Genomic DNA, 14,954 nt, shown 5'->3' with positions numbered 1-14,954 from the left:
AAATCTTTTTGGGAGAGAGTGAGTGTGAATATTAGGCCAGGTGTTTTGGATTTAGGAATACAGGTCATAAACAGCCACTGAAGGCCAGGCGCGGTGGCTCATAACTGTAATCCCAGCACTTTGGGAGGCCAAAGTGGGCAGATCATTTGATGCCAGAAGCTCAAGACCAGCCTGGCCAACACAGTGAAACCCCATCTCTACTAAAAATATAAAAAATTAGCTGGGCAAGGTGGCGCACCTGTAATCCAGCTACTTGGGAAGCTGAGGCACAAGAATTGAACCTGAAAAGTGGAGGTTGCAGTAAGCCAAGATCACACCACTGCACTCCAGCCTGGGTGGCACAGCTAGACTCTGTCTCAAAAAAGAAGAAAAAATAAAAGAGCTTCTGAGCACGGAGATAGGCTGGAGGGTGGGAAGCACAGAGCATGGGGGATATTGGAAGGTCTCGTGAGGGGCCCAATGGGAAGTGATTGGAGCCTCAGTGTGAAGCTCAGAAAGCGTGAAGAAAGAAGCTGGAGGAGAAGAACCTTCTTCCTCTGCTGTCTTCCAAATGGCACCACTGGCTCAGGACAGTCTTGGGCGAACTTAAGTAGACATGGGCTACTTAAAATTATTAAGTGAGCTTAATTAGGTTTGTCAACCCCTAAGGCTGGCAGGGTGGCAAATAAGGCAATATATTCACTGTCCATCGACAGCCTGTTTCCTGAACGAGACTGTGCATTTTCTGAGCTGTATGTGAGCAGCCTCAGCCCTTCAAGAAGAGGAGAAGAGATGCGGCCAGTGGCTCAGCATGCAATGTGCAACCAGGCATTGATATATACAAATCAAACATTCATAATTCTGGAAGGATCTGGCCCTGTTTCTTTCTCAGAAAATATCCCAGATCATTGGAGCAAGGAGTAGATTAGCAATTCTGAGCTTTAAATCTTATTTCTAACACTGATTTACTGTGACGTTTGGGACAAGTTGTTGCTTTTGATTGCTAAGTTTCCACAATCAGGAGTGCAAAGCAGTGAGACAGATCCGGCCCATGAGCTTGGTTTAGGAGGCAGTTGCTCAAAATGGCACTAAGTGAACCTCTTTAAAATAACAGGATGTTCGAATCTGCTCAAGATTTTCTTGGTAACATCCACAGCTTGGCTTACAAGTCAACAGATGCATATGTTTTTCATAATACTTAATGTCTCGGAAAATGTAGCCCTGTGTTTTCAGCCCCTTCTTTCCCTAAACACAAAGCCTGCAATTTAGGAGATAATTGAGCTTCCAATATTTGAAGCAAAGAATCCAGTTCTATATATGCTGCCCCCACCCCCACGCCAGGAACCTCATCAATGCTCATAACTTCCACTCTTACCTCTATGCAGATGACTCAAATATCTTCATGTCCACCTGGGTTCCACACATGGGTTTCCAGCTGCCTGACTGGTGTCCCACCCACACCTTCCACATTGCTCCCGCCAGCACACCCCACTGCCTAGTGAGAGTTTCACCCATAGTTCTACCATTCTCCAAGACTTTTTGTTATTTTAAGTCTTTCTTGACTTCTCTCTCATTGTCCAGATGCAATATTTTTCCAGCTTGAGTAGCTTCTAGCTCTATAGGGGGCACAACTAAAAGAGACTTCAGCAATTCCCTGCTCAGTAAATAATGTGAATCACATCACTGACTGAAATCCTTGGGAGCAAGGTCAACACCTTACACATCTCTACACTCCTAGCTATAGGCACAAGTGTCTGATTTACAGTACATGCTCAAATAATCTCTGCTCAAAGAAAGAGGGGGAGATATGTCATTTGTGACACTGCCTGAGGAAGCACATGTTACTAGTAAACATGTAATATAAAACAGGAGCAAAAAATTAGCATCTCATGCTAAACAAAGGGTTCCACTGTTGGGGGAAAAGAAAAACACATCTTACATAGGTTCTTTTAAAAACCAAGATGGCACCTTAAAAGTTTTGGCAACTTGCCCAGGGCCCCACCAACTATATAACCCAGTCTTCACTCTACTCTACTTTTTGAAACTAGTCCTCACCAAGCAGAAAAGACTGCTAATTTACTCTCATAAAGATGTTTTTGGTCAGGCGAGAAGAAAGGTAGAAACTACCCTTTTTCTGGGTCTTCTCACCATTGGCAGTGCTGCCGTCTCTGGTACCATGTCAGCTCCCCAAGCCGCAAGCCAACACAGCAACAGAGGACAGAGGAAATGTTTGTGTGTTCTGAGAAACAGGGAGCAGACATCCCTGTCCCTCCAAGAAGAATGGATGGCGGGCCTTTCTACCTCCAGACAGCCCTCATGCCCCCAGTCATCCCAAGGAGCTTGCTCTACTTTTCCGATGGTACGGAGTACATATGAGACTAAATGAGATTCAGGAAGTTGGATGGTTCTGCAAGAGACGATGGGAAAAGTGGCCAAGGAAGCAAGAGGCCTGAGCTCTCATCCCACATCCGTTACTGTCTCCATACGTGACCACGCAAGTCAAAAGAATGGCAGGGGCCCAAGAGGCACTTGACTCCTTCCCCAGTGCACTTGGCATTTGACTGTAGGTCAAGTATTTTTGTGCACAGGCACCTCCCTTGCTGGGCCATGGCTCCAGGAAGCAATGTCTTTCCCCATCAAAGCCCAGGGCCCAGCAGGATTCAACATACACCACACAGATTTTGAGAACGAAAGCAAAACAGGAACTTGCCAGAGATGGGCCTCCATCTGCTGTGGTGGAACATCTTGCAGCAGGCCTTTCCAATTGGTGACACACCAGAGCACAGGAGGGAGCCAGAAGCCTTTAGGCTGAGCCCCCGAAAGTGAGCACAGAATGCCTGGAAGCCTCGAACTGAGAATGTAGAAGGGTCTGAGTGATTCTCCATGCTTGCTCAGCCTGGCTGAAAATTCATTTTCTCTCTTATTTCTAGAAGGGCTTCCTCACCAAGCCAGACTCATTGTGAAAGATCTCTATGGCCCTTGAAAGCCCTGGAAGCTCTGTGTTGACTTTTACTCGTGCTCCTGGTGTCATTATGCCTAGAGGGGAAACCAAGGCAAGAGGTGGTAAATTACTTCTGAGAGTGGGATGGAGCCAGGAGGGGTATTTTCCCAACTCCTGAGTGTGGCCTTGAATGTCCAGCTCATCTCCAGTTTACTGTGCAGAAGTTAAAGACTCCTAGAGCCAAGACACACATTCCCAGCCATGATTGCGTTTGACATGGCCAAGGATTTCCCAGGAATCCAAAGCGGTCCATCAGCTCCCATCTTCATCTTAGAGCTGAAGTCCATTACACAGATAATAGGAGGGATGTGGCAGGGCTTTTTCTTCACATATATTATTCTAATAGATATGCCTACTGCGACCCAAGCTTCATGACAGCCCATTTTAGAAGACTTTTGCAGAGCAAATTAACTGCGCAGTGAGAAATTGGAGAAAGTGTTTTTCCTCTACAGTACCTGCCAGCTCTATCCTAAGCAGCCAGGGCCCAGACAAGCCCCAGCAGCAAAAAGGGATGCAGAACACTCCCTCCTTCCGAGCCCACTAAATGGCCGAGGGAGGAATCTGAGACATGGTGCCCAGCTGGCAAATGCCTTCTACCCAGTCCAGCCACTCCATCCTGCTCTGCCCTCCAAAGCATTGCCATTCCCTCCATCCACATCAGACACAAACCTTTCTGTCAGCTACTTAAAATCATTAAGTGAACTTAATTAGGTTTGTCAATCCCTAAGGCTGGCAGGGTGGCAAGTAAGGCATTATATTCGCTGTCCATTAACAGTCTGTTGCCTGAATGAGATGGTACATTTTCTGAGCCGTACGTGAGCAGCATCGGCATTTCTCAGGCAGAGATCTGCCCCATGAGTCTCCGAGGTGCCCAATTCTGAAGCTGCCCTTCCAGACTTGGCCCACTGCCCAGATGGCCACCTCCCAGATCCCCCCTGAGTCTGTTTTCAAAAGGCGTCTCTGTAGAGCTGAACGAGAAGAGTCAGGGCGAATGCATTCTTTATGCAAAGCCAGCCTCCAACCAAGATCTGTAGCCAAGTCTGTTTTAATAACAAGTTCCAAACTCCACCGGCTGGAAAAAAGAAAAGAAAAAGCAACAACAACCCATGCAATCGAAAGTGTCCTGTTTGAAGAAACAGAAAGAGCTGAGCAGGTATGAACTATGGAGGGTCAGGAATAAAATCTCTGCTGCTAAGCACTGGGAAAGAGAGGAGGCTTCCCTGCCACGTTCTTAGGCAACACAGATTGGTGAGATAGTGGAAGGAACCCCAAAGGGCCAACGCTTCCCTTCTCCTTGACCAGGCTGCCCACAGAGAGGAAGGGGAAGGCTCTTCTATCCTGGGGAACCCAGACTCCTTTCCCCATCCAGAGCTGAGGTTTCAAAGTGGGGCAGAGGAGTACTTGTATGTTCACTAGGACGGCCTGTCCCTCGCAGTCTTGGCAGTGATGTGTCAGGGTCCTTGCTTTCTTTCAGCCAAACCCAGGGTGGCTCACCTGGTACATGTCAGAACCTTCCCACAGTCCCAGAGTGGTCTACATGCCAGAACTTTCCTTCAATCCCAGAATGGACCACCTGGTACATACTGGAACTTTTCCTCAGTCCCACAGTGGTCTACCTGGTACATGCCAGAGCTTTCCTTCAATCCCAGAATGGTCCACCTGGTACATACCAGAACCTTCCCTCAGTCCCAGAGTAGTATACCTGGCATATACCATAACCTCCCCTCAGTCCCAGAGTGGTCTACTTGGTAAACACTAGAATTTTCTCCCTCAGTCCCAGAGGGTCCACCTGGTACATACTAGAACTTTCCCTGAATCCCAGAGTGGTCCATCTGTATATACCACAACCTCCCCTCAGTCCCACAGTGGTCTACCTGGTACATACTAGAACTTTCCCTCAGTCCCAGAATGGACCACCTGGTACATACTAGAACTAACCCCCGGTCCCAGAGTGGTCCAGCTGGTACATTCTAGAACTTTCCTCCCGTCCCAGAGTGGTCCACCTGGTACATACCAGAACCTTCCCTCAGTCCCAGAGTGGTCTACCTGGCATATACCACAATCTCCCCTCAGTCCCAGAGTGGTCTACATGGTACATACTAAAACTTTCACTCAATCCCAGAATGGACCACCTGGTAGATACTAGAACTTTCCCTCAGTCCCAGAGTAGTCCATCTGTATATATCACAACCTCCCCTCAGTCCCAGAGTGGCCTACCTGGTACATACTAGAACTTTCCCTTAGTCCCAGAGTGGGCCACCTCATACATGATAGAACTTTCCCACAGCCCCACAGCAGTCCACCTGGTACATGCCAGGACTCTCCCTCAGTCCCAGAGTGTGTCAGGTCCCACCTAAGTGTCAGGTCTACCTGGTATATAACAGAATTTTCTCTCAGTCCCTTGGTAGTCTACCTGGCACATACCAGAAGTTTCCCTCAGTCCCATGGTGGTCCACCTGGTACATGCCAGAACCTTCCCTCGATCCCAAAGTGGCCCAGCTAGTAAGTGGCAGAACTCCAGACCTGAGGCCATAGCTGACTCTGGAGAGTGACATGGTAGCTGTACTTCTGGGGGACTCACAGGAAGCAGTGGGTAGAACTAGCAGACTGCGAGAGCCTTGAGGAAGCCTTTCCCATCTCCAGCAAGGAGACAGTGAGCGGTGCCAGAAGCAACCCCTTCTTCACCTATCAGGTAAAGACACACAACCAGGCACCTTCCAAAGTAGGGAAACCTGAATCTGGGTGGTCCTGATGCCCACTCTGTCTCTGGGCCAGCACATCCACAGAAAAGAGCCTCCTAGATTGGTGTTGCTCTACCCCCTGACTGCCCTTCACCTACCACCCACAGACCCCATTCCTAGACGGCCTTTACTTCTGCCCCACCCTCCACCCATCCTTCAGTGGCTCACCTTTGTCCCACCTTTGTCCCACTGTCCCTTCCCTGCAGCCTCTGGGGGCTGGAGCCATGGGGGAGGGTTGGCCCATGGGTGGACAGAGGCACCCACGTGTGGGTGGCCCCGGGTGGACAGAGGCAGCACTGCCTGGTTCCATATTGCCATCTGATTGAATCTTCCTGATGGTTGTGCGTGTTCCTGACTCAAAATATGTGCAATTCCCAGTGTCAATCAAACTCTTTTAAGCAGCAGCTGCCACTGCTGTCGCCGCACAGAGCACTTTAGAAACTCTTCTATTTAGAAACCATTCCAGCCTCAGCCGGCATCATCCCATCCATGCTAAGAGGCCCAGTGGCTGTGAGAGACTTCGCAGATCTAATCTCTTAGTAATAAGGAAGGAAGGCAGAGATAGGGGCGGGGAGACATGCAGCTTCCCAGGGAGCACCCATTTAGAGGACAGTCGCGATTCTGTCCCCCCTCCCCAGGCACACACATGTCATTTACTCGCTCAAGCCCCTCTGGCCTCCTGGAAGGTACACCGCTCATATAGCTCAGCATTGAAATCAGGGCCTGGCTTGGCCCCTGGTCCTGTGAATGACAGGTTAGGAGATGATGACCTGGTGGAGAAATGTGCCCTGTGGGGGGACTCACCCCCTGATGTGCAGGCGAGCCAGGCAGCTGTGCCTTCCTGATGCTCCCACAGGGAACCTGAGTCCTTCTATTCACCCTCTCTTTCACTCTAAGTGCCTGTTTTCTTGCTACCTGGAAGCAGCATTTTCCTAAGGGTTGCACCTGCTTTAACAAGACAGCAGTATTAGGGCCCTGGTTTACCAGTTGAGATCCCAGGCCTGGGCTTTGTCCGGGGTTACAGAGGCTCAAGCCAGAAACTCATCTATGGACTGTTTCCCACGGGGGGACCCCATGGAAATCGTGGCTATAACCTTGCCAAGATTCATAGAGAAACATGATGAAGGCTGTGAGATGCTGGCAGAAATGCCTCTCACGCTGTCTCCCCTGCCTCTGCCTCTTCTCCTGGTCCCCATCCTGCTTACCAATCCCATCACAATTATCCTCTAAGAGGTCTTTGATCTTGCCACTGTCCTGTTAGAAACCTCCAGTGGCTCTCCATTTTCCCTGAAATAATGGCAGAACCTCCTTGCCTGATCTCTGTTCAGAGGTCCACACCATCTTTACCTCCTTCCTCACTCCTTGCTCCCCAGCAGGACAGGTCCTATCCCTGCCCACATGGCCTCACACCAGTTCCTCTGCTCCAGACATCTTCTCCTCCCTGCACTGCACTCCCACACACACATCCTCAAGCCCTTCCCTGCATTCAAAACCAACTTAAATACTGCCTTCTCTGTGAAGCCCTCCTGATCTCCCCACCCTGGTGTAATTCCCCCTTCCTCTGAGCTCGCACAGTGCTGTATCTGCACCTCCATGAAGCATTGACCTCCTTCTACTTTATTCCACACCGAGGTACACACACTTCATCTTCACACTGGACAATAAGTAACTTGAATGCGGCGTTCATGTCTGATTTCTCTTAGAATGCCCATAGACCTATATGTAATAGCTATACAGGAAACAAAAATAGGTGTGTATCAAGGTTGGAATGAGAGATGCCTCTCAGAGGCATACACCCCAGTGCCGGGGTGGCAGGGGCCGAGGGTCCTTGTGCTGTCCATCCCCTCTTGCACACTCATCTGGCATGCCCAAGCCGCCCAGAACAGGATTTGAAGGTTCTCCGTCAGGCACTTCTCCTTCCACACCCAACCACCAGCACACACTATCCTGACTGAGGGTAGCATGGAGACTTCTTCATGGGGAATATGGCCTGAAGGGCCAACCCCAGTGGTGTTGGCCATGGCTACAACAGATTCGGGCATTTCTTCTTTAGAATCAAACCAGATTTGGGACCTGTAATTGTGACTTTCAGACAGAAAGGATTGTTTCTGGATGACCAGATCTCACAGGATGGTTGAAAGCACAGACAAATATATGGAGTAGTTCAGTTAAGCATAATCGATCACAGTTATTCAGATAAAAGTTTTGGGATTCAAGGCTTTGCTCCACGGAAACAGTAATTGTTCTCTGGCCAGGAATAACCAAGCCAGCATCTAACAAGCCAGCATCTTCTACATGTTGATCAGAGATCATCTGCACACAGGCACAACAGGAGCTTCCAACCCCTGCTGTAGTTTACCCACTGGCTAAAGCTTTGCTGCCTCACTGCAAATCCATATGAGCAAATGCCGTTTCTCCCCATATCTCTTCCTCTGCGTCTTTCCTCCCACTGTTGACATCCCATTTCTTGTCCTTGTTGTACCCTGCAGGCCCTGTTCTCTCCATGTTGCCAGTGCCGCCCTGCTCCGGTTTTCTGCTCTTGACACCCTGTGTGGCCAGTGCCCTGTAGCCTGGGTTCCCTCTCTCTTCCTCTCTCTTCTTTTTTTCTAACAGCTTTATCAAACTGTAATTTATATATCATAAAATGCACCCACTTTAAGCGTACAAGTCAGTGACTTCCAACAGAGTTATAGAGCTGTGGAGAGGGCACCACAATCCCGTTTCTGAGCATTTTCATCACCCCAAAAAAGCCGATGTGCTAGTCTGCAGTCAATCCTGTGCCCACTCCCAGCCCCAGGCAACCACTAATCTGCTTTTTGGCCCCATAGGTTTACCTTTTCTAGACATTTTCTATCAACGGAATCATTCAATAGGAGGTCTTTCACCTACTGTCTGGCTTCTTTAACTTAGCATCACGTCTTTGAGGTCCATCCATTTTATAGCACGTCTCCGGGTCCGTTCTTGACTGTAGACTGGCATCCCATCATATGGCTGTACTGTCTGGAGTGTGCCCAGTCACCAATGGATGGGTATGACTTCCTTCTCTTGGTGTTTTCATATCCAAGCCAGAGACCGCACCCTGTTCTGCAGGTCATTCTGGATTGACATTCTGGAGGGTGGGAAAGGATTTTAAGGTTCTCAGGAAACCTTCACTTAGAGCAGGAAAGGGCTGGCTGACTCTGCTAGCCTTCCGGGGAATGACTTCTCAGGAAACAAACAAACCAAAGGTACTTTCCTGTTTAGGTCACTGTAAGGCCTTCCCTGGCCACAGTCTGAGAACCTGGCCCTCCAAGGATATGAAAGGGTGGGGGAAGAAACAATATCTTAATGGGTTTATTGTTAACACTTTTATGACCCCTCTGCGTTGGTTATAAACACTTCCAGGGGTAATAGTCAAGTCGCTTAATATTTAACCACCTGGCAGGCAACCTCCAGTGATGCTGGATGAAACCCAGGATGCTTGAGACCCCTGCTGGGCTAACCGATGGATAAACCCTATGGGTGCTGGTTAATTGGGAAATTCAGGGGGCAGGGGCACCAGGGAAGGAGCCAGTTGCCTGAAGCAATAAGCAAGGGGCACTTGTGGAACTGTGGTTCCTTATTGGCTGGTACAGAAGCATTTTAATATTTTAATCATGACTTCAGCCCCACTGGCTGAATGTCAGACCTACCTATTTCTCCTGTTTAGTTCACCCAAACAGGAGACCCGAGCTGGTATTTTTTTCCCCAACTCAGTGCCTTGAAATCACTCCCCATTTACTGAACAAAGCAGTTACTGTCAGATTTCTTCCCATTTCCAAGCATCCTGCACACCCAGAAACTAAAAGATTTCTCCTCAGATTATCAGGGAGTCCTGGTCCCAGGCCCCAAACTCCAGGCTGGATTTAAGGACCAGTGTGTCAGCTATTAACATTATGGAGCGAGAGTTTGGAAGGGTAAGTGCTCTGCATTGCAGAAGTAGGGGGAGCTGACTGCTCTTCTCTCACCACTGCTCTGGGATTAGTAATCCTTTTTCAGACTCACATTCTGAGCCAGGTGATCAGCACACACCTGCTGGATGCTGAATCCTAAGACAAGGACCCCAGTTTGCTCCTCACACACATTCCTCTTGATGTGTACAGGTTCTGGCTGCAGATGGTCGCATGGTGGGGACAAGGATCCAGAGCCATCGTGGCTTTTGACAATATCTCCATCAGCCTGGACTGCTACCTCACCAGTGAGTTCACTCTGACCCCAGGACTCTGTCCCCCAACCCCGATGGCCCATGGCCTCACTGTCCCCTCCTCAGCCTAAGCCTGACTGTCTCTCCCACCTCCCTCAGTGTGAAATCATCTCTCACCCTGAAATCGACCCTCACCTAACTCAGCCCATGGGGTCTTCTGTATTCCAGTTAGTGGAGAGGACAAGATCCTGCAGAATACAGCACCCAAATCAAGAAACCTGTTTGAGAGAAACCCAAACAAGGAGCTGAAACCCGGGGAAACTTCACCAAGACAGACCCCCATCTTTGACCCTACAGGTAAGGGCTCAGCTCACAAATGTGAGCACAGTAACTTCTTGTTGCAAAAGGCAGAAGAAAGATTGGTGCTGTCTTTAGGGTGGGAAGCTGTGCTGAAAGAATGAAACAGTCAGTCTTTAGAAGAAGCATCACCTACACTCTGACTATGGGGTCCAAGAGGAAGCTGTCTGGTTCTCATATTGTCTGAGCAAAGGAAACCTCTGGAAGTTGCACAAAGGAGCAGTTTCCCCTATGCCTAGGGAATACCTAGGCCCCACCCAAAGGAGAGAAACAAGCTGGCATTTTTTTCCCCAACTCTGCTTTGAATTCACTGCTGCCTTACTGAACAAAGCAAACCTTACTGTCAGATTTCTCCTCCTTATAAAGAGGGCTGGGCCTGGCCAAGGTTATCTGTTGCACAAAGGTGGGCTACCCCATCATGGGTAAAGCCCCCAAAGCTTCCTTTCAACACAGTTCCCCCAGAGCTCAGATCCTCTCCAAAGCTGTTCTATTCAGCATACCCCAAGCCAAGACTTCTCATGGCCCCTTGCCACTTCAGCAGAACTCTTCAGCCCCTGGTTATAAACCACAGGTGTGACTTCTCCGCCACTCTTCTATTAGACCAGAGGCTGTGAGCCTAGCCCCGCAGAAGCTGACTAAGGCTGCCCCAGCCCCATGCCAGCCAGCCAAGGGATTTTCTCAGGCAGGCACTGGTGCCTGGGCCTGTGAGGTTTCTTCTGCTGTGTATAGCCTGGAGAAACAAGTGTACAACACACAGTCTACCCACACTCTTTTTCCTGTAAAAGGTAAGTCTTTATCAAAATAATAACAGATCAATGTTAAATCTCTAATTTCAACTTATAATGTGAAATCCTTTTTTGGCACAAAGTACAAAAAATGAGGTTCATACCTTTGCCACATCAGCTCTCAACATGTGAACTAGACGTTAGCATGGCTTTGTCTTTGAAGGAGTCTTTTCCTTTCTGTCCCATGAAAAGCTGCCCCAGGGCTAACTGTCACCCCTTCCTGATTCCTGCCTGATCTAATCCAGCTGCCAGACCCAGGAGAAAGAGTTAGTTACTTTTCCCATCATCCCTCCCTTCCCCTTTAACTAGAACCACAAAAGACTTTTGCATATTCCTACACAGAGGGGAGCCCGTCCCACAAAACTGCAGCTCTCTCCGATTTCCCCCTCACCTCCCAGTTCATGCCAACATCTCACCTGATGGAGGCAGCCTTCTAACTTCTCCATTCAGTGCCCTACCCCCCAGCCCCAGTGATTCACCTCCACTCACTCCTTGGCTCTTGGTCAACTACCACCTCCCCGTGATAAATTCAGGAAATGTATAAATTTATAAATTGAGGGAAGAAGCCAGACTTCCTCTTTTAGTGTGCTAAGTAAACATAGCCATAGCCTCCTGCCCAGCCTAATCAACAGCACTGATTACATAGCAGAGACTCCAGAAACATCTATTGACTAGTGGGTGGCTGGATGCCTGAGCTTGGATCTCAGGTGTCAGCAGCCAGCCCCCTGCAGCCAGCATTTAGGAAACAGCCATCCACCCCGCTCAACTCCTGAGTTTATTGCCACATAACTCCCTAACCTAAAAGGTTAATGGATAAGGGCCTGCCCAATGGCCACTCAGACTAATGAAATCACCAATGGCTCACACATGGCGATGACTCCCCCACCACCTCTAAATAAAATTAAAGGCTGGAGGAGATAGCAGCTGGAACACAAGTCTTCCCACTGAGAAACCTGACCCCTTATTCTCAGCCCCAGTCTCAGAGCAATACCGAGGTAGTGCCTATGGGTTCAGGCAGACTCATGGAAGCAGAGGCGAAGGCCACACCCACTCAGTAATAATCACCCAGCAGACACGTGCCCAGCATGGTGCATGGTTACAACAGGGACAGGCTGAGCCAGTACTCGCCGTTCTGGAGCTTCTGGGCCATGGGAGGACAGTGGCCTATGAGGCAGCAGGGCATGTTTGCAAAGCCCAAGCTCAGAGCTTCTACCTGGGAGGCCCCCTGAAAAAGGACAGACAGATAGGCCGGAAGGGGAAGGAAAGGAAAGGAAAGATCACTGAGCGTGGTCCCATAGCCTAGGTTATTTCACACAACAGCTTGTCCTCACACGGGCCCCGGGCCAGTTGCTGTTTTTAAAAACATTGTAGGGATGAGGAAAATGGTATGGAAGAATTTAAGGGCCCCAAGGCTGGAAGGGAGTGGGGCCAGGAAGTCAACCTGGAGTCCACATTTTTTCACCCAACTAAGCTACTTCTAGGTATCAAAGTCTCCAATCGGAGATAAATACTAAAAATGGAAAAGAGCAGGGAAGAGTTCCAGCCAAGAGGCCCTGCATGAACAGTAAACAAATCCGCTCCCAACCTTCTGAAAAACAATCGAGGAGACAAGATAATAAGATTTTTCTTTCCAAAGTTCAAAGCTGTCAGTTTCTGCTGGGCTGGAACAAGATGGCTGGTGGCATTTCAACTCTCCTCCAGGCAGGCGTTAGAGAACTAGAAATGCAAAGGCCCTTTGGGGTCTTTTGAAACAGTTACTGACAACACTTCTAAGCTTCCCTAAACATTCCTCACTCCCCACAGCAGCCCTCCCTTCTGATGAGGGACTCAGCCTGACTCCCTGGATCTGGGAGGTTCTTCACCTCCAGGCCCATGGAGCAGAGCTGAGCCACTCAAGTTTCCAGGCTGGGAAAATCCTGTCCAGGTGCTTCATGCGGCATTCTCGGAAGACTCTGAGTCACTTTAGCTAATCAGATGAAGATGCTGAAAGAGAAAATGGGGCAAGTATTAAGTCCAGGGAAATTACATTTGTCAGCTTTGCACATACAATTACACTAACCAAATGATTGGGGTAATGTGATCACGGGGCTGCAGAGCCAGGTTCTTCTCTCTCTCTCTCTCCCTCATCCCGCTCCCTCCTTCTCTCTCTCTCTCTCTCTCTTTCTCTTTCCCCTCCCTGTGACTGTCTCTCTCTGGCAGTAATGAATGTTAGCAGTGAGGAGGAACGGGCAGGCTCTACCACACTCTTTCCCTAAAAAGCCCAGTTGGGGACAAGCAGGCCCCCAGGGCCCAAGGACCCTTCCTCAACCTCTCTACCCCTCCATCCTTCTCCTTGGAGCTCAAAGGCTGTCTGTGTAGGGCGAGTCTAAGGGAATCAGCTCAGCTGACAGGAGAACCCGCCCAAACTTTGGGCCCAACTCCACAACCCTAACTGTGGAGCCTTGGCATCAAAACCACAGCCTTGCCTCTAGCTATTTGGTGACAGGTTGATCTGCCATTTTCTGAGTACACATCTCTCGCCAAAGGGGGGATAAAAGCAATTAAAACTATATAGAGTCATGGGAAGAGCGCTGGACTAAAAGAGAGAACACCCCCGCTGGGCCCTGGCTGCTTGAACTAGCAAGCCATGGGCCTGGGGCCATTCTGCCTCTGCAGGGCCTCCCATCGGGGCAAGTCAGCAGATGAGGGGGGTTAATATGAACACAGACAGGGGCAGAGAGACTACAATTTTTTAAAAAATCAAGGTTAGAAGTAGACAGTGTCCAAGTCCCTTCCCGTTCCCAGCTCCAAGATTCCAAGGGTTGAAGGGCGATACCATCAGGGAGCCATGGCTTTATTTGGCCCATATCTCCAATTAACCCATGGCACTGCTAATGTGCCCAGAAGTGAGGGTGACAGGCTGTCCACTTCCACACATGCTCCTGATTCAAGAACAGATGCCAATTCCAATGAGAAAGTTTTATGTGTTTCATATAAATTGATTGGGTCTATTTCTGCTAAATGCATTATCCATTCACCACAGAACAACTATTAGAGTTAATAGAATTTGTAGCTAGAGCCATTATGTTCCAAGTATGTCCTTCTGGGGATGACAGCATCATTGGAAGGCAGGCTCCGCAGGCCTGCATCCTCCCTTAGACCCTGTCTTTCCACTCGATGGGGGTCTTTGTTCCCCTCAGAGCCTGCTGCACTCAGGCCCGGCAGGTCTGGCCAAGCCTACTTTAGTAGCACACCCCAATAGATGGGGCCTCTTCCCTTCAGAGTCACTCCGTTCCTGAATTAATAATGTATTCTAATCCAGTTCCAAAAATCCTGGCCTCTTCCTTGCTAGCCTTGCAGATAATCCCATGCTGGGGACAGGGAGGAAGCCAAGTCCCTGTCTTTAGTCACAGCTCATCATTGCATCCCAGCCTTGAAGGTGGGAGGTCCAAGATGTGACAAGTCCAGAGACAAGTCAGAGCAGGAAGCAGGAAGTTCCCTCTGGAGGGAACTCAGACTCTTGAGTTAATGACATCATTAACAGCTTTCCCCAGAAATCCCCAGTTACGGACACAATCCAGGACTCACAAGTGCAGCAGTGAGCTGGCCAGCCAAGGAACTAGATTCAGCCCCAGGTTTCTCCAAGTGTGTCCTCAAATCATCGGCATCTGGGTCCCCTGGTGTCTGCACGTGCTGCTTGTTAAAAATGCAGATTCTTGGGCCCCTGTCAACCTGTGGAATCTGAATGTCTGGGAGCAGGAAGTCAAAATCCACATCTTTAACCATCCCTCAAGGAAAGTTTGGTTAGCAAAAAAGTTTAGGAACCCAGGAATGCATCCTGACCTACAGACAAGGAGCCTGGCCCAAAGCAAAGGCTTTGCGTCATGTTCCCTCTTCACGCAGCAATCATAACTGCAACTCACCAAGCACTGCTGTGTGCCAGGACTGTG

The 14,954-nt window shown here is 49.3% G+C and overlaps 1 protein-coding gene across 1 annotated transcript in view; it reads left to right on the top strand.

Moving 5' to 3' along the window:
- Positions 1-14,954, top strand: part of ALK (ALK receptor tyrosine kinase) — a 738,718-nt gene that overhangs the window by 644,827 nt on the left and 78,937 nt on the right. Inside the window, exons 10-11 of the mRNA XM_032172602.2 lie at positions 9,843-9,937; positions 10,112-10,240. Coding sequence (XP_032028493.1) covers positions 9,843-9,937; positions 10,112-10,240 — 224 coding nt within the window. The remainder of the gene's footprint in view (positions 1-9,842; positions 9,938-10,111; positions 10,241-14,954) is intronic.

The sequence above is a fragment of the Hylobates moloch genome, unplaced genomic scaffold, assembly GCF_009828535.3.
Source record: "Hylobates moloch isolate HMO894 unplaced genomic scaffold, HMol_V3 SCAFFOLD_13, whole genome shotgun sequence".
NCBI classification, from domain to species: Eukaryota; Metazoa; Chordata; class Mammalia; order Primates; family Hylobatidae; genus Hylobates; species Hylobates moloch.
This window is presented reverse-complemented; position numbering and strand designations above follow the sequence as displayed.